This window comes from Coenobita brevimanus, chromosome 30 (assembly GCF_032717465.1).
Source record: "Coenobita brevimanus isolate Jiangsu-jjx chromosome 30, ASM3271746v2, whole genome shotgun sequence".
Lineage (NCBI taxonomy): Eukaryota > Metazoa > Arthropoda > Malacostraca > Decapoda > Coenobitidae > Coenobita > Coenobita brevimanus.
In genome coordinates, this window is record NC_136983.1 from 39,694,158 (window position 1) to 39,713,674 (window position 19,517).

Sequence of the window (19,517 nt, forward strand, 5' to 3'; positions counted from 1 at the left end):
AATAACCTACCATTCCCAAAAATCTTTGTAGCTCTTTCCTACTTTTAGGTCTGGGAAGATCACTTATAACCTGAACCTTAGCTCCTGGTGGTGCAACATGTCCATCACCAATTACATACCCAAGGTACTGAACTTTAGCTTGACCAAACTCACACTTTGATAAATTAGCTACAAGATTAGCCTGAACCAAACGCTCAAGAAATTTACTGACATGGCATAGGTGATCTTTCCAGTTGTCACTGAAGATTAATACATCATCAATATAAACAACACACCCTGCCAAACCCTCTGTTACAACATTCATGAGCTTTTGAAATGTGGCTGGTGCATTCTTCATACAGAACATGCAAAAGTCTATCCTAGTGTTACAAAACATGATATCTCCCTAGCACGTTCAGTCATAGGTACTTTAACAAATCAAACTTACTTATGTACCTAGCCTTTCCGATCTTGTCTATGTAATCTTCCACGCGAGGGAGAGGGTAAGTGTCTGTTTTGGTTATCTGATTAACACGTCTGTAGTCGATGCAAAGCCGCTGTGACCCACCTGGCTTAGGGACTAGAGTGACAGGAGAACTCCACTCGCTCTGACAGGGCTCAATCATCTTGTGGTCCAACAGGTAGCCAAGCTCCTTCTGGATGACAGGAACTTTCACTGGGTTCACACGGTAAGGAGGCAGTTTAATTGGCTTTGCGTCTCCAACATCGACATCATGCATCAACACAGTGGTTCTTCCTGGAGTGGCACGGAACACTTGCGGGTACTCCTGCAGTAATGCCGAAAACTCCTGCCTTTCCTCGGGAGGTAGATGAGAAAGCTTAGTCTGGAGATCAATCATGATATCAGGATTCTTCCCCAAACTATCACTCAGGCTCATGCTGCATGGGAGAACTTCACTTGCAGACTCGGGTGGAACAGCTACAGTGCAGACTGGATTATTTTCGTCCCGCCTGTGATATAACTTTAGCATGTTGATGTGACAAAGTTGCTTGTTCTTTCTACGATCTGGTGTGGCGATGACATAGTTGACATCACTGAGTTTCTTCTCCACGAAATAAGGACCACTAAACTTGGCTTGAAGAGGTTGCCCATGAACCGGTAGCAGAATCAAAACCTGATCTCCTGGCTGAAAGTGGCGTAACCTGGACTTCTTATCATACCAAGTCTTCATCTTCTCCTGAGCAGCTCCTAAATTCTCTCTCGCCAGCTGTAAAGCAGTGGACAGCCGTTCTTTGAACTTCATCACATACTCCAGCAGGTTGACGTCATCTTCCTCCGACAGCCAGCATTCCTTGAGTAGCTTAAGGGGTCCTCTTACTTCATGGCCAAACAGTAGTTCAAAAAGTGAGAAGCCCAGTGATTCATTTGGAGATTCTCTTGCGGCAAATACAACGAATGGAAGACCTTTATCCCAGTCTTTCTGATGTTCCAAACAGTATTTCTTGAGCTTCGATTTGAGTGTTTGATGATATCTCACCAACGCTCCTTGGGTCTGGGGATGGTAAGTTGAAGACGTGATCTGAGTGATTCCCAACTCTTTCAGAGCCTGCTTGAAAACATTTGACATGAAATTACTTCCCCGGTCTGACTGTACCTCCTTGGGCAGACCAAACTTTGTGAAGAACCCTAGCATTTCCTTAACCACGTTCTTTGCTGAGATATTTCTAAGTGGAATGGCTTCAGGATAACGAGTAGCCATATCAATCAGGGTCAACACATAAGAAAATCCTGAAGAAGTGTTAGGAAGAGGGCCCACAATATCCACCAACACACGGGTGAATGGCGCCTCAAAAGGAGGAATGGGAAGTAGAGGTGCAACCTTTTCGGTCTGATTACACTTCCCCACAACTTGACAGGTGTGACAAGACTTACAATACCAGGAAACATCCCTGAAGATACCTGGCCAGTAGAAGTGTTTCAAAATGCGTGCGACAGTCTTCCTCACTCCAAGGTGTCCTGCCAAACTGGAATCATGAGCCACTCTAATGATATCCTGCCTACAAACACGAGGGATGACAACTTGATGTACAACCTCCCATTCACAGTCGGCTGATGCTGTTGGGGGTCTCCACTTTCTCATAAGTACTCCTGACTTTATATAATAACAAGTAGAATCACCAGCTGACTCTTCCTCACTGCAAGCAGAGCTAGCTAGACCTTTCAACTCAGGGTCAGCAACCTGCAACTCAACCAACTCTTGACGAGACAAATTATCAACACTACGGGGTACTGCCTCATCTGGTGAGTGGTCCAAATTAGCAAGAGAAGTGTCAGCTAGGATAACATCATCATCATCATCATTATCCTCTAAGTCACCAGTAACTTTAGACTTAGCCCTAGTGACAGCACATGCAGGGAACACATCAGGGACATCACAATCCTGGGCCGCAGCCACTGGCTCACTAGACAACTGAGGAGCTGGACACACTTGACTTCCACCAATATCATTTCCAAGTAAGAAAGTTACACCTGACATTGGGAGTGTCTCAACCAACCCAACCATAACGGAACCATTAACAAAACCAGACTCTAAATTCACTCTGCACAGAGGGACAGAGAAGTAATTATTCCCTACACCTTGTAAGATTACAGTTTCATCAGAGGAATTAACATTAGAGCCTAGAACACTGGTCAGCATAAGGGATTGGCAAGCACCTGTATCACGATATATTTTAACTGATTTCCTGTCATTACTGTCCAGAGGACTGACAAAACCATCAGACAGGAAATTAGCACATGAACTCTTGAGAGTGTCACCCACGTTACTGCTCAAAAGAGGAGCTCCATCATGAGAATTTAATTTACCCCTCAAAGCAGGTTCAGTTAATTCAGTTAAAGAATTCTGGGAACTCTCAAGGGTGGACACTAGACCAATTGACTGAATATTTAAAGACTCCTTTTTGTTCACATCACGCTGTCTCCTGAAACATTTCTCAGTAGTATGACCAAGCTTACTACAATAAGTACATTTACTTTTCTGAAATCTAGAGGTGAAGCTGGTATTTACTTCATGAGAAACATCATCTTTATTCTCTTTCCTGTTACCTGTACTCTGAGTAGAGGCAACGTACTTACTCTCAGCTTTCCTTTTTTCTCTAGAATATCTCTTGTTAGTGAGAACATATTCATCAGCTAAGACTGCAGCATCAGACAAATTATCTATTCTTTCCTCATCAAGATATAGGCTTACATCTTTACTAATACACCTTTTGAAGTCCTCCAGCAAAATCGTCTGCTTAAATTTACCATAATCAGAATCCACATTCTTAGAATTTAACCACTGCATAACAGATTTTCATTGATTTTTGCATACTCAACATGGGATTGCTTATCTTGCTTATAAGTTGTCCTAAATTTTACTCTATAGGCTTCAGGAACAAGCTCATAGGCCTTAAGAATCAAGCTCTTAACTACATCATAATTATCAGATTGATCCTGAGGCAAAGATGCATAAGTTACTTGAGCTTTACCGGTGAGAACAGTTTGAAGGAGTACTGGCCAATACTTTTTGGGCCAATTAAACCTGTAGCTACCCTCTCAAACAACTGAAAATACTTTGTTAAATCAGATTCATTAAAAGGAGGGACAAGTTTAACATTTTTAGCCACATCAAAATCATCAGAGCTAGATGATCCAGTTCCACACTGTTTCATGCGATACTCATGGTCTGCCTGAATCCTAGCAAGTTCAACTTGTGCCTCAGCCTCCTTAGCACGTGCCTCTTGCAGGGCTAGCTGTAACTTAGCTAATTCAATCTGCGTTTGCTCATTTGGAGGAGTTACATTAAACAAGCTTTCATTAATCATGTCGACAATTTGATCTTTAGAATGATGAGAGCGAACAACAATTCCCAATTGTTGAGCAACAAGCTTAAGTTCATTCTTTGTTCTGTTTTCTACATCACACACTGTTTGCACATTTGACAAAAAATCTTTGGCTTCATCAAGCGTAGTAATAGTAGACATCATGAATAAATCACAGTCACAAAATATCAAGGAATATCCTAATGATAATATCCTGAATATCCTGATATGAGGTCGCCAAATTTATGTTACGGAACAGAGAAAGATAATGTACACTTTAAGTGAGAATACTAAAAATCACTACTGTCCCGTAAAGTTCCAGGTTCAAAACAAAAGAGTTAGGTAAAATTACAAGTTAAAGTTTAATGCTCAAACTAACAACAAAACATTCAGGACTCATAAGGATAATGTAATGGCAAAAAACAGGTTAAATATATGGTTAACTGCAATAGCCTCTATTAACACGAAATTAGCATGAGTAAATTTATCTAAGTCAGCCCTGATAAAATGAAAATACACTGGGCAACGCTCAGTTAATGCAAGATAAATTATTACAGATACAAAATATTATTACCAATGACTGACATCCAAACTTTACATTAATCACAAAAACCTCACTAGGCCCACAAATCAACACCTTATGCTATACAGTACAAGAACAAAATGTAATAACACTCATACTCAAATTACACAGCTGCTTGATGGTTGGAGACTTCCTGAACACTCACAATAATAACAACTGTACAGGGGAGGACAGAGATGTGAACAAAATGAGGAGTAGATCTAAGTGGCCATTAATGCAGAGACTGAGCTCATTATATAGGAGCCGGCAGAGTTTGATACAACTTGTAAGAAGGACGCGCAAATGAAGCCATGGGGACAAAGAGTTGACAATCCTGCACTGAACAACAGAAAGAACGACTTACTCTACTATAAGGGAGGAGGGGGGGAGTGAGGTAGAACACGCTCGTGATCAAACATGCAGCATACTGTACGTTAGAATTACACAAAGGATGATGAAATCATAGGCTATGTAACAATATATATATATATATATATATATATATATATATATATATATATATAGATATATATAGATATATACACATGGATATTTACAGTATCTCTATATATAAAACAGCCGTGTTGTTTGTTTGTTTGTTCTATCACGCCTAATCCAAGGGTCAGAGTCCCTCAGACCCATATATTCTAAATCAAAGTGAACCAAGGATGGTTCTAGGGATATCATAATGCAGATCTGGGTCATTTTAGGTCACCGGTAGAGTGTTCACCTTTTCTACCCGTGTAACGCCGAGTACCTCTGCAGTTCAATTTTTGGCATGGTGATTCACATTATCTTCCAATTGGACATAATGTATGTGAGGTTGATCTCCGAGGTCATTTGAAGCCACCTGTCAGAGGTCATTTGGGGTCACAGGTAACAGTAAACAGGTGCTCACAAATACTGTGGGTTACCCTGTGAAAGCTGAAATAGAATGTCCCCCAACCTCTTATAATCCCTCTTCATAAGCATAAGACGTACATCGTCTATCTGAAGTAGAAAGGATTGAACTAGAACAAATAGGATCAGAGTGTTCGTCTTTTTGGCTGGGCAATGATGGGTATCCGTGCTAGTGTGTGTGTGTTTATATATATATACATGAGTATATTACATATATCAGATACATTATGAGAAGCTACATAATGTGGTGAAAGTTTTAGCATATCAGATATAACTAACCAGGATTCTGGGGGCTTCAATGATGAGTGAATGGAAGTGTGGCCCATTCGATTGGGCAGACTTTGGCAGTCTGGACATTGCTCGTCTTTACCCTGCCCTAGGATAGGAAAGGAGGTCCGGATGATGGTGATCATATATATATATATATATATATATATATATATATATATATATATTTACACCTGACGAGCTATCTTCCACGCCTGGGCACCATCTGTAAGCACCCCAACCCCATTGCAGCCCAGGCCAAGGTCTCTCAGATTGACAGTGTCCCCCTTAACCTGTATATGTGTATCATTGTTATTGTACTCTAAAGATTGTAATTGAGGCAATATACGTGTAAGGTTGGTCAGCCAAGTTTTTATGCCCTGTTCCTCACATTGTGTTTCTAGTTCTGGTCTCGAAAGAGAACCCTGGCTCAGTAGCTAGTGTTCTTAGGACGAGAAGTCGGCCTAAGAACACCTAGCATAACACTGGTGGCCAGCAGTGGTTCTTGACCCGATCAGAATACAGAGCGGAGCAAAACAGGGAAATCTAGCAAAATGGCGGCCAAATCTCACTTTCAATTGCCAAAATTCGATCCTGAGAAGTATGATATCAATGTGTACCTGTCCATGGTTAAGCCACTACTGGACATTGGCTCTGAAAATGACAGGGAGAGAATAGCTGTCACCCTGCCACACCTGGACAAGGCAGTATCAAGTATTGCCTCCAAGATTGTCCTGGAATTAACATGGGTGCAATTTACCCAACTCGTGATACAAGCAGTCTCTCTAGGGAAAGTCATAGCCTCATCACAGCTTGACGCCCTCACCTATGATGGCAATCTAGATGACACACTCATCCAGGCCAGTGACTTATCACCGTCGCATACCTTGAGACCGACACAGCCACCCAGGAACAACTTATCTTCAATACCCTGTTAAGGATCCTCTCCAGCACCATAAGGGAACATTTCATAATCTTTGACCCAGTGGGAGACCTTGACAGGGATGTTCAACTTATTGGGCATTTTCTCACCCTTCATTCCCCCCACAACACATCGGTGCAGTGAACGGAATCCCTATGAATCCGGCACAACCCCAAAAACAACGGATGTCCCCCAGATGCACAGTTTCACCAACACCACCCAGCAGGGCCAGGGTGTGCCCCACCAAAAGGCACCCCCCTCCTAACGAAAATAACAACCAGATTTCCATAGATCCGCGGGAGGTTTCAGCATGTCATCACCGGTGCTCCATTCATGACATGTGGGAACAACTCATAGCAGCCCAACAGAGACCAGCTACCCGAGGCTGCCACACAGTCTCCTCCATCCAACACCACAACATCCCCAGCACATATCACAATCGCCATATGCATATCTTCCACCCCCCACCCACCACTTCTCAACCACGCCACAGTAACTCCCCCATCCAGCACGCCACACCACCATCCACCTCCCCTGACCACACAACTGACTCGTACACATACTATCTCATACCATCACACTCATCACCCTCACTCACTCCCCCCTCCATAATCACACCTCCCACCATACCCTTGACGAACTCCACACTTTCACCACAGACTCCCTACTACACACGGCGACCTCTCCTCCCACCCCAGCATTTGCTGCCACACCACCACAATCGGACAAGCAGGGCCATCCCTCAGAGATCCCCACCCACCCCCAGTCACCCCACCACATCACCAACACCGCACAACACCCACCACCACCCATACACCCACTCAGTTTTCCCCAAGCACACACCCACTCCTCAACAACTCCCAAGGCAAAAACACGCACCTGCCTCTCACCCACGACTGCCACCACAACTTCACATACTCCACCACCAAGACAATCAAACACCTGCCCATGCTCAGCCGATGCACCATGTGGCCCCACCACATCGCCACCAACCACCACCCCTACACCCAGTTTCCCCCCACACACACCCCACGCACCAGCCTCTCACCCACTGCAACCACCACCTCTCCACATACTCCACCACCAAGACAATCAACTACCCGCCCACGCCCGGCCACGTCACCACATAGCCCAAGCTCCTCGTCACCCACACCCATCCTCACGACCGCCACTCGTAGATCCAGCCAGCTCTTCCGCCCACCAGCTAAGTACACATCCACACCCTCACCCACACCCCCAATGCCCCCAACACCCACCAAACTAACCACATCCACCAGCTCGTTGTGACCTGCTAAAATCCAAGTCGCCTCACCAGTCTCCAACCTTCAGCCAGGAGACATTGGCCACTCACGATCTCCAGAATGAAGATACGCGGAGTGACCTGGACCCCTGCCCAGGAGAAATACCAGCATATCCAAGGGACACCTCAACTCCTTAACCTCCCCTTGAAGACACCGCAGACCTCCATCCTTCAAGTCACCTACGCTCCACACCAGGGACCCAATCCACCCTCCCACCACTGGACCAATCTCCTCTGCCACCTTAAAGCAGCCCACCAGACCACCACCTCAGACATCTACCACCTCCAGCCACAGGGACGTGACTTTTTCTCCACCGATAGTGGTTAAGTGCCCACCCCCACGGGAAGCCAAGGGAGGGGTGTCACAACACCCTCCCCACGGAGGACCCACAGCCAGGATGGCGAAATATCCACCCATAGGGGAAGCCACGGGGAGGTGCGTTAGAGCATGTAAGGGATCCAAGTCAGAGGGTCCTACATACCCAGCCACCATGCGTCCCTCTTCCTTTCAAGAAGACCTAATGAGAGGTATGCAGTACTGGTACACTGCACTCCAGTCAGACCAGCACTCGCCAGGATTGGGGTGGGACTCGTCTTAGCACAGTCCCAAGCAGCACCGCGGTGACACCCACTGTACGCACTGGGGAAGGGACAGCTATTGTATGCCCTTGAGCTGTTACCCCCTGCAGCCCCATGGTGACGGCCACTGTATGCACCGGGCAGGAAGTGACAGCCATTGTATGCACTTTGGCTCTTGTCTTTGGGGCCCATGGACCCATGGTGATGGCCACTGTATGTACTGTGCAGGAAGGGACAGCCACTGTACGCCCTTCGTCCACAGCCCTTGAGACTACCCCTTTGAAGGAAGTCCTGGCTTGGCTCACCACTCATCCAGAGGCCGAATGGGATGCTTCCCTCTCACTACTCACAGATGCAGTCCCCCAGAGGAGTTGCAGCTGGAAGAGTTGTGGCAAGGGCCCATCGTGAGCCCGGGGATCCACGCCCTGCAGCCTGCCCCTGGATGACGCCCTCTGCTGATGGACTCCACAAGGAAGGGATACCGTAGGCAGCTCCCAACCCTGTGGAGACTGCAGCACCCAGACACCCAGGGGGACCCCTAGGACTCCGGGGCGTGACCTCCCCGGCCCCACCCACAGGCGGCAGAAGGAGGTAAGCACGCCTGCTAGCCCTGTTTGGCCCCAGTCCTGAGGGCCACCTTTCTGGTTGAGGCTCCACCAGGAAAGGGCCTCTCTCCACTCTGAACAGCAGCCCCATCCAGACAACATTGCCCCTGGCAGTAGACCTGTGCCTCCTATGGGAAGGCATACCTGACGAGCTACCTCCCACACCTGGGTGTCATCTGTAAGCAGCCCAATCCCACAGCAACCCAGGCCAAGGTCTATCAGCCTGACAGTGTTCCCCGTAACCTGTATATTTGTATCATTGTTACCGTACTGTAAAAATTGTAATTGTGGCAATATACATGTAAGGTTGGTCAGCCAAGTTTTTATGCCCTGTTCCTCTTGTTGTGTATTCTAGTTCTGGTCTCGAAAGAGAATCGCGGCTCAGTAGCTAGTGTTCTAAGGACGAGAAGTTGGCCTAAGAACACCTAGCATAACAGCTAGTAGTGTAGTAGATGAATTGTGAAGCCGTGGATTTATTGGTAGTTAGCAGAAAACAAAGAGGCAAAGAGTCTTTGTAATACGATACAAAAAATTCACAATACACACACAAAGGCAAAGCTTAAATCATACGACACACAAAATAAGGATATGTCTGCGGCCGTGGCAAGGCTAATGTAAATTACATAGAAGAGAAGTGTAACTGGTTATCTTATATTTTTGGGATAACGGACTTGAGTTAATGGAAATAACACGTAACAGAAGTTAATTAATCCGATAATGACTTTCACAGTTAACTTGAACGAAAAAGTTAACTTCGTTAATTAACGATTAACGGATTAACGATTTGGTGCCCAGCGTTGTGTGTATATATATCTATATATATATATATATATATATATATATATATATATATATATATATATGCATCATCATCGTGATCATCATCCGGGCCTTTCCCACTTTAGGGCAGGGTGAAGAATAACAATGTCCAGACAGCCCAGATTTGTCTAATTCAATGGGTCAAGCTTCCATTCACACACCATTCAAGTCCCCAGAATCCTGGTTCTATCTGATATGCCAAAAACATACACGTATCTGACAGAGTCAGTCCGGACTCTGCCACGTTAAAAAGGGGTGCCAAATCCCTGATCATGCGCTTCTCGTCACAGTATTCATCCAGCCAGCTCTATCTCTTCTAAGTCCCCTTGCCTCACCAACTTCCAAACCTTTCTTCCTCGCACACTCATCCACCATATCTCTCCACCTTCTCCTTGGCCTACCTTGCCTCCTCCCTCCTTCAAATTCGCTCAGATATACCTTTTTCACCACTCTATTGTTATCCCTTCTTTCTATATGACCATACCATCTCAGTATACTCTCTTCGATTTTGGTGTCCAGGCTTCCTTACTCCACATCTTTCATGAATCACACTATTTCGTACCCTGTCCACTCGCTGTACTCCACATACATTCCTCAGCAGTCCCATCTCCACTGCTCTCACTCTTGACTTTTCTTTTTCATGCCAGACCATAGTCTCACATCCATATGTTAGAGTTGGCATTAACACTCCTTCAAGTAAGCATCGTGCAGCTGCAACACTCAAGCCTCTGTTTCTTATCAGGGCCTTCAATGCACCCACTACTTTCCTTCCTTGTGTCACTCTACTTTCCACTTCATTTGGACATTTTCCTCATTTCTTCTGTCACTGTACTAAGGGATTTGTACTCTCACCATTTCCAGTCTCTCTCCATTCACTGTTACATTGCACTTGAAGTCGCCTTCTCTTTCAGTGACCATCACTTTACTCTTTTCTACATTTACTCTCAAAGCACGATGCTCACAGACATCAGCAAAGCTCCGCACTAGTCGACCAAGTTCTTTTCCGGTACTTGCAAGTAGTACTGCATCATCAGTATACAACAAATTTGAGATATTCCATCCATCACCATTCATTACGGACGCCATTCCCCTCTCCATTACCCGTGTTTTTACTTCACTCATCACCCCATCTGTATACTCGTATATATTGAACAACCATGGGGACATTACACAACCACGCCCACACCGATCGTCAACCCTTCACTTAGATGCCCATTAAACACTCCCACTACAATCATAAAAACTCTCGACGGCACCTAGCAGTTTTCCATCTACTCCGTACATGCGCAAAACCTTCCACAATCCTTCTCTGTCCACTTTGTCATATGATTTTTCCAGGCCCATGAAACACCTTATGCTTCTCACAAGCCTTATCCACTATCTGTCTCACTGTAAATATTTAATCCACCCATCCTCTGCCACTCATAAAGCCACCCTGTTCGTCACTCACAAGGACTTCTGATATCTCTCTTACTTTCTCTATAATAATTCTTCCACATACCTTCCCTACCACACTCAGTAAACTTATGCCACGATAATTCTTGCACTCACCCTGGAGACTATCGTATAGGGGTACAATCACAGCCTTTTCCCACTCTGCTGGCACAGTTTCGCTCATCCATGCCTTCTTACATATCTCCAATAAGCACTTCATTCCGTTCTCTCCACTACACGTAATGATCTCTGCATACTCCTCATCAACCCCTGCTGCTTTCCTTTTTTTCAGCTGCTTCACAGTGCTCTTCACCTGTGCAAGTGTCACATTTCCTGCCACTGGATTCCTTCTCTGCATACCCCCAAAATCATTAAAGTTTACAGTGGCTCTGCGCTGTCTATTCCCATTCATCAGGCTTTCAAAATATTCATTCCATCTGGTCCTTACTTGACCCCCATGGGTCTGCCACCTGCATCCTTCACACCTTTACATTTCTTTCTGCTTTGACTTCTACATTTCCTCACTTCTTTCCAGAATTACTTCCTATTTTCAGAGTACTTTGAATTCATTTTTCTTCCTAGATCATCATTTATCTCCTCCTTTTTCGTCTTCACTAGTCTCTTTATGTGCTTCTTGCTCTCAGTAGTTTCAGTTCTTATTTCAATTGAACCCCTGTCCTGTTACCACTCTAGCCACACCATCCTCTTTTCCTCCACTGCTCTCTTAACCTCCTCATCCCAGCATGCTGTACCTTTCTTCTTTGTTGTTACTCTTGACACACCACATACCGCTTTAGCATTTCTAACTAAGCAATCCCTATATGCATTCTCCAGGCTGTCCAGATCCATGTCATTTCAATTCACTGATTGTAACTCCTCTTCTTTGGACCTGTATTCATCTGCCATTTCTTTGATCCTCAGTTTCTCGACTTTCAGCCTATCTCCCAAACTGCTCCTCTCTCTCCTGGTCCACCTCACTCCTCTCATATTGATCTTGCATACAACAATAATATGATCTGACAGACCTCTACATTGTCCTCTCACAACCCTTGTATCAGCAACCATTCTCAACATCGACCTCTCTACGAGCACGTAATCAATCAGGCTTATTTCAGCACGATCCTCGTTCCCTCAATACCATGTATATTTATATATATCTTTGTGTTTGAAATACGAGTTACAAATACACAACCTCCTTTCCTGACACATATCATTCAGTTGCTTCCCATTGTCATTTTCTCCCGGTACTCGTTTACGACCCATTATGTTATCATCAGGATCAGTGCCTACTCTTCCATTCACATCGCTCATTACGATCGCTTTATGGCTCCTGGGCATTTCGCCCACTATTTTCATCCAGCCCATCCCAAAATCTGTCTTTCACTCTCTCACTCCTGTCCTCACACGGTGCATATGATACAATCACCGTCACTTTCACCTGCTTATATAAATGAATAAATAAATATATATATATATATATATATATATATATATATATATATATATATATATATATATATATATATATATATATATATATATATATATATATATATATATATATATATATATATATATATATACAGTTTCAGAAGTGAGAGAAAGAAATTGATTAAAAAAAACAAAGATTTGCCCAACAATAGTAGGCTAAGCGAAAACAAAGCAGCTTTTCAGATAGAAATAACAAACAGATTCAGGCTGTGTTATGCTGAGTGTGCCATTGATGAGCTAAATGATAGACGAACAAAAGTGCTTTGAAAATCAACGGAGACAGTAGGGAAAGCATATACAAACAAAGCCAATAAGTATTCAGAAATGACAATCGATCTCATGAAAAGAAGAAAGGCGTTGAAGGAAAAAAAAAACATGGAACAGAAAGAGCGAAATTAAATTAGCTTATGAACAAGAGACGGAAGAAAATGAAAAAGTATGGATCAGATCAAATAAACAATAAAAAAAGGAGGGTGTTTGAAACAGGTCCGAAGTAGAATGGCACTACGAAAACAACAAATTATTTTGCTGAAAGACAAAAACGGATAAATCATTAAATGCAGTGGTAGTATAGTGAACAAAGCTGAAGTATTTACAAAGAACTGTATGCATCAAAGACAGTACTACCAATAAGCTGCTTTTTTTAGGTGACAGGCGTGAAATACTTGAAGTAATACTAGACGAAGTAAACATTTAAGTATGAAAAGAGGGAGGGCCCCAGGAGAACGTGGAGTAGTAGCAGAATTACTGTAGGATGCAGGAGTACAATCACAAAACACGCACGCCCACTTATTTACTCAGTGTATAAGGAAGAAAGTTCCCAAAACATGGTGTAGTACAATAGTTACTTTGCTTTACAAAAAAGGCGAGTCAAAAGATCTTCGTAACTATTGACCCATTAGCTTATTATCAGTTGTTTACGAACTCTTTACTAAAGTCTTTACAAACAGAATAACAACAAATTTGGAAGAAAATGAACCTCGTGAACAGGCAGGATTCCAAAGCGAGTGTTCGACTACTGATCCTCTACACACGACTCAACTAAATGAGAAAAATGTGTAACATAATAAACCACTGTGCTTATTATTATTATTAATTTTTTTAATCGAAAAATCTATCGACTCAGTACAGAGAAATTATAAATCCATTGTGGGAACAAGGAGGAAATGGGAACATTGTAAAACTACTCGATATAAAAGAAAACTGCTGCAGCTTTCCATCCAACAGCAATCTGTCTTTATATTTCGCTATCATGGTCTTTCGTTAGTTTCAGTAATTGCACCAAGTAAATGTACTCCACGACTTCTTCAAGAATTTCTTCGCTTTTTCTGATGACGCTTTTTCGTGAATTTAAAGTAAACATCAGTTTTACTCTGGTTCATCTTTAGCCCTACTTAGAGACTTTCTCTGTTTAGGTCATTTAACATTTCTTGTAATGTCTCTAATGTTTCTAAGATTAGGACAATATCATCTGCAAATCTTAAATGCTTTTGCTTTTCTCCATCTATGTTTTCTCTTTTCTATACCCGGTGTAGCCTTATAAAAATATTCTCTAGGCAGGCAATAAATGATTATGGTGAACTTGTAGTGATTGTACTCGTAGCAGTAGTTGTTCCCTAAGCAGTCTGGCCGAACAGCCCCGAGTCCCTTAGGAAGGCCACGACCGAGACAGGACTTTCCCACAGAGCTGTTGGCGCAGGAGACTGTGTGCAATGTAGTCTTCCATTATGTACTTAATAGGATGGGGTGCTTTGTTGCATCCTGGACAGGCATCAGCGACAGAGTCATCCAGCCTCTTCTGATAACTCAAGAGGGCTGGATGATGCCCACATATCAGCCTGGCCAGGTAGATCCTGTCCTCAGAAGGGAGATAGGACTCAGAAGGGTGGATATCAGGAGGCCGTGCATGCAGTTGTGTGTTGTCTTTGAATGACTGAATGGAGTGACGGGTGATCTGAGTACAGATATGCTTCTAGAAACTGGTCTGAGATGGGCGAGTGAGGAGAGATGACAGTATTAAATTTTGTATATGATATCGTGTGCTGGGTGTTGTTTTGATGTTCCTTGGCATGTGTGGATGTGCTGCCATGTAATGTAGTGGATGGTGTGGGTTTGTGGAAGCTGCAGCAAGAATTTGGATGCCTCTCATGTCCAGATGATCCTTGACTTTGAGGACTTTGGTTTCTTGGTGTAAGTGGTCTGTGGGTGTAGTTGCTGTGCAGCCTGTGATTATTATTAGGGCCTTGTTCTGTATGGTCTGTATTGTGTAGTAGTGTGTTTTAGTGAGGATAGAAGCCCAAGCAGGGCTTGCATAATTCATCACCGAACGTATATATTATTTGTATACTGTGGTAGTGGTTTCTCTGTAGTGTCCAAATGTTGTATGGGCAAGTGACCTCAAGGCGTTGAGTCTAGGTGTTAGTTTATCTTTAATGTTTGTGATGTGTTGTGTAAATGACATTGATATATTTTATGCTACACCATGGATTTTGTGTGTGTGTGTGTGTGTGTGTGTGTGTGTGTGTGTGTGTGTGTGTGTGTGTGTGTGTGTGTGTGTGTGTGTGTGTGTGTGTGTGTGTGTGTGTGTGTGTGTGTGTGTGTGTGTGTGTGTGTGTGTGTGTGGTAGGGGAGTGTTATTTGTGGTGAGGTGTGGAATGTGACTATGTTCTGCTGTCCAGTTTGTGAGATAGGTCACTGTGGATTTGGCTGGGGCTATTTTGAGCCGATTTGTGATGAACCATTCGTGCAATGTGTTGAGGTAAGGTTGGAGGATGTTTGCGGCTGTGTTTTCGTTTTGGTGTGTACATGTATGTGTTATGTCGTCCGAATATGAAGCTATGTGTGTTTGTGGTGTGTGAGGGGCGTTATATTTTGCATGTATAGGTTAACGAGAGTAGGGGACAAAACAGATCTCTGGGGGAAGGCATTTGTGAAGTTTCTAATGTTTGAAGACTGACCAGCAAATATTACGTGTGCATATCTGCCTGCTAAATAGTTTGCTAGCCATCTTTTTGTGTCATTGTGCATGTTTGTGTTGAATATTTTGTTTGTAAGGTTGTGGCAGGGGATAGCATCAAATGCTTTGGTAATGTCTAGTGTGACTTGGAGTGTTCTGTGTGGTGGCCTAGCTGAATTTATGCCATCAAAAACTCTGTGTGTAAGGTCTGTTAGAAGTGTTTGTGGAGTTTAGTGCCCTAAAGCCATGTTGTGATGGGGCTAGGGGGTGTGAGGTGTAACTAGTTGTAATATCAGCCGTTCAATGAATTTGAAGAGAGTGCAGAGGAGTGTGATGGGGCGGTGTGAGGAAGGTAACATGGGGTCTTTGTTGTGTTTGGGGATAGTGATGATAATGCAATGCTTCCAGATGTTGGGTATTGTGTGATTAGCTGTAGATTAATATGTTGGTGAGTGCTTGTATGCCTTGTGGTCCAAGATGTTTAAAGCCTATGTTGTTTATGTTGTCTGGTCCACAGGCAGATGAGTGCTCAAGGCTGCTAATGATGTCCTTCGTCTGGTTGTAAGTGAAAGGTGCAAAGTCTGGGTCTGTGGGGAACTGTCTCTTGCATCAGATGACACGTCGGTCCTCGCGGTGGGGATTTTGATGGCTGACATGTGAAAAGTGATTGATGAGTGTTTGCTTGTTGTTTGTTTGAAGGTATGGTGTCTGCTGTTGTGATGGCAGCGTATGATTGTGTAGTGTTGCTGTTGGAGAGTGTGATGCTGTTTAGTGTTTTGTAGAGTTTGAGGTGTTTGTTTTGTGATCAATTGTTTGGAGATAATTATTCCAATTTAGTGTTTGCTGTTCTGATATTTTATTGTTATTTGAGTGCTGAGTTCTTATATTTGTTGTCCGGTGTCTTCTGTGTGGGGTGTTGGGGAGTGTCGTAGTGTGTCTCATTGACTGATGAGGCCTTGAATTTCTGGCATGAAGTTGGGGTTGTGTCTTTTTCTGTTGCCTCTAGGGATCTGTCTTTTGTCTGCATTTTGAATAATTGTATTGAAAGTGTGCACAACGGTGTTAATGTTTCAAAGTGTTGTTCTGTTTCAGTTGTGAAGGCATCTCAGTTGGCTTTCCTATAATTAGTGTATGTGTGTTTGTGGCCAGCTGGGGTGATTCTGGTTTGGTAGTGATGATGATCGGGAGGTGGTCAGAGCCAAGAGTTTTGACCACTCTCCAGGGTGTTGTAGGGGCGAAGTTTGGGGTGCAAAAGGTGATGTCTGGGAATGATGGGAGGAAGAGGGCCTGGTGTGGGATATGGGTATGTTGATCGAGATTATTGAGTTTGAAAAGATTATCTGTTTGGGATTGTAGTACCAGCCCTCTGTGTCAGGGTTCTTGACATGCCACGCTGACACCCTGGCGTTGAAATCACCACCCAGATAATGTTGAGTATTAGTGATGTGGTGTATTTGTGGAGAGTAATTGTGTGGTACTGTGAGCGACGACTGGGGGGGAATATATGTATTGGCGATTGTTATGTGAGCTTTGTTACCAATGTGTATATTAACTGATTGTATTTTCTGTTGCGGTGTCATGTGGGGGGAGAAGTGGCTTTGTCTGTACACTAGTATCTGAATATATGATGAATTTGTGTACCAGGGTGATGAGTTAACCGCCACTGCCTTGGCTTGGTCTTGTCTATTAGTGGTGAAATTATGAAATGTAGGTGTTTTTTGTGTTGTATATAGTTTTGTTTCTTGTAAGATGGCAATGTGTATGTTTTGTGGTTTGATGAATTGTGTGAGTTCTTGTGTTCTGGTGTTTATCCCATCTATGTTTATTTGAAGAATGTTTATGTTGTGTGTACGATGTGTGTTGGGTGCTGCAGCACGGGGGGGAGGTGGGGGTGTGGCTGGAGGGGAAGAAGGTTGCGATGGAGGTAAGGGTTGGGGTGAATTAGACTGGGATGGAATGGGAGGGGTTGGGGGATTGGATGGTGTGGGAAGGATCTGTGGGTTAGGGAGAGGCGGTGTGGAGAAAATAGGAGCGGGATTGATGGAGGGGTTAGTGGGTGAGAGGAAGGAGCAAAAGGACCAGGTCCAGGTGTTTGTGTAATATTTTCTGGATGCAAGTGTTGTGCAGGTGTAACGGGTCCAGTTCTTGCAGGAGTTGCACCTGTGTCTGTCAGCTCGAAGTGTTAGGATTTGAGCATGTTGGTGAATCCTGGATTGCTCTCAATGTCCCTGGCTAAAAGAAGTCTTCTAGAAATGACCACTGGGGAGTCATTTCTCGGTGTAGAAAAAACGGCGTTGTTGTGAGTGTTTTGTTGAGAGATGTGGTACTTCTCCGGGCGAACGAAGCCAATCCCAAGTTCTCGGGCCCTGTAAGAGGCCGGGGGGGTTGTCAGGACTCCATATTGTAATAATACAAATCATTATAAATAGCATGATAGATAGATGTAGGAAGCTACATCATCATAAAACAAATCATAACAGATAGCATAATAAGTAGGAACACCAGTAAAGCTAGGTGTCAGCAAGAGTTAAGCAAAAGAATGCCAGAGGGCACTGGAAGCGCTACATGCACACAAAAAAACACAAGGTTCTAGAACCCGTACATACGGGTTATAAACGTGACACAAGCCCTCCTAGAGACTGAAGGAAGAGTTGGAGAGGCAGAAGGAGCCTAGCTACAGGAGCGAGAGGTTGTAGAGAGAAGGAAAGAGAAGAGGGGTCTAGCAAGTAGTTAGCTCTCATGTTACACACGTTTTTTTTTTTCAACTTGAATTTTACCTTCGAAGATAATAAACTACAAATCAAGACCCAGTATCCATCTTTAACTTCTCTTGTTATTGCATGACAAAAGGAACTAAGATTATCTACTTACAAACCTACTCACGCGTAACTACTGCTCGTCCACGAGTACAATATAAGCATCTCAAGATTTACATAGTATATGGTCAAAATACCACGTATCATAATTGGTAGCAGCAGTGGGATTCAAACCCATGCCTCCAAAGAGACTGGTGTTGCTATCTATTATGCTGTCTATTATGAGTTGTATTATGATAACGTAGCTTCCTACATCTAGCATGCTACCTATTATGATTTGTATTATTATAATATGGAGTCCTGTACACCTATCGGCTTAGGAGACATTATATATGATACCATTCATACAAGAGACAAAAAATTATCCCTGAAAATTGAGGGCCCATACAGAGTAATCAATAAGACATGAAACAAAGTTGTAATTAGGTCAATGTCAAGTGGCGAAGAAAAACAAATTCATGTTGATCACTTAAAACGGGTACTAAGGGAATTAGCCAGCAATTATACAACCTCGGACACCACCGAAAAAACGAAAATTACTCATGAAATCAATCAAGAAAACAATAATTACAGAAATAAATTAAGGTCACATACCAAACAAACAAACATAGGTGCCATGGTTCCTAAAAAGGCTACAGTACAGTATTTACATGATCTAGATATCGATATAATCTCCTTCTATAAGTGAAACGACAAGTAAGTTATTGTTCTCCATGAGCCATCCCTAACACACATCATCACTATCATCGACCACAGCATGACTGGATAAGGAAATTAATAGATTTTTTTTTTCGGTAGGTAACGATGAGGGGACTTATATCATGGATTCTCCTCTACATAATAAGAGGATATGCTCACTTAGACCCCCAATACATAGTACGGCAAGGATGACTCATAGCTCCAACGGCCACGACGTCAATCGTAAAAGATGTCATGAGTACTGAAATCAGTTTGGATTACTTATACGAATTACTTAGTAATTTGAAGAACATTGCCAAACCACTGATAACCCTTGACTTTATGATGGGAGCCTATGTTTCAGAAGCTCATAACACAAAGGAA

The 19,517-nt window shown here is 43.4% G+C and overlaps 1 protein-coding gene across 1 annotated transcript in view; it reads left to right on the forward strand.

The window, feature by feature from the left end:
* Positions 1–5,859, forward strand: part of LOC145395303 (uncharacterized) — a 26,936-nt gene extending 21,077 nt beyond the window's left edge. Inside the window, exon 8 of the mRNA XM_080268982.1 lies at positions 5,786–5,859. Within this exon, the coding sequence (XP_080125108.1) occupies positions 5,786–5,859 (74 nt within the window). The remainder of the gene's footprint in view (positions 1–5,785) is intronic.
* The last annotated feature ends 13,658 nt before the right edge of the window (positions 5,860–19,517 follow it).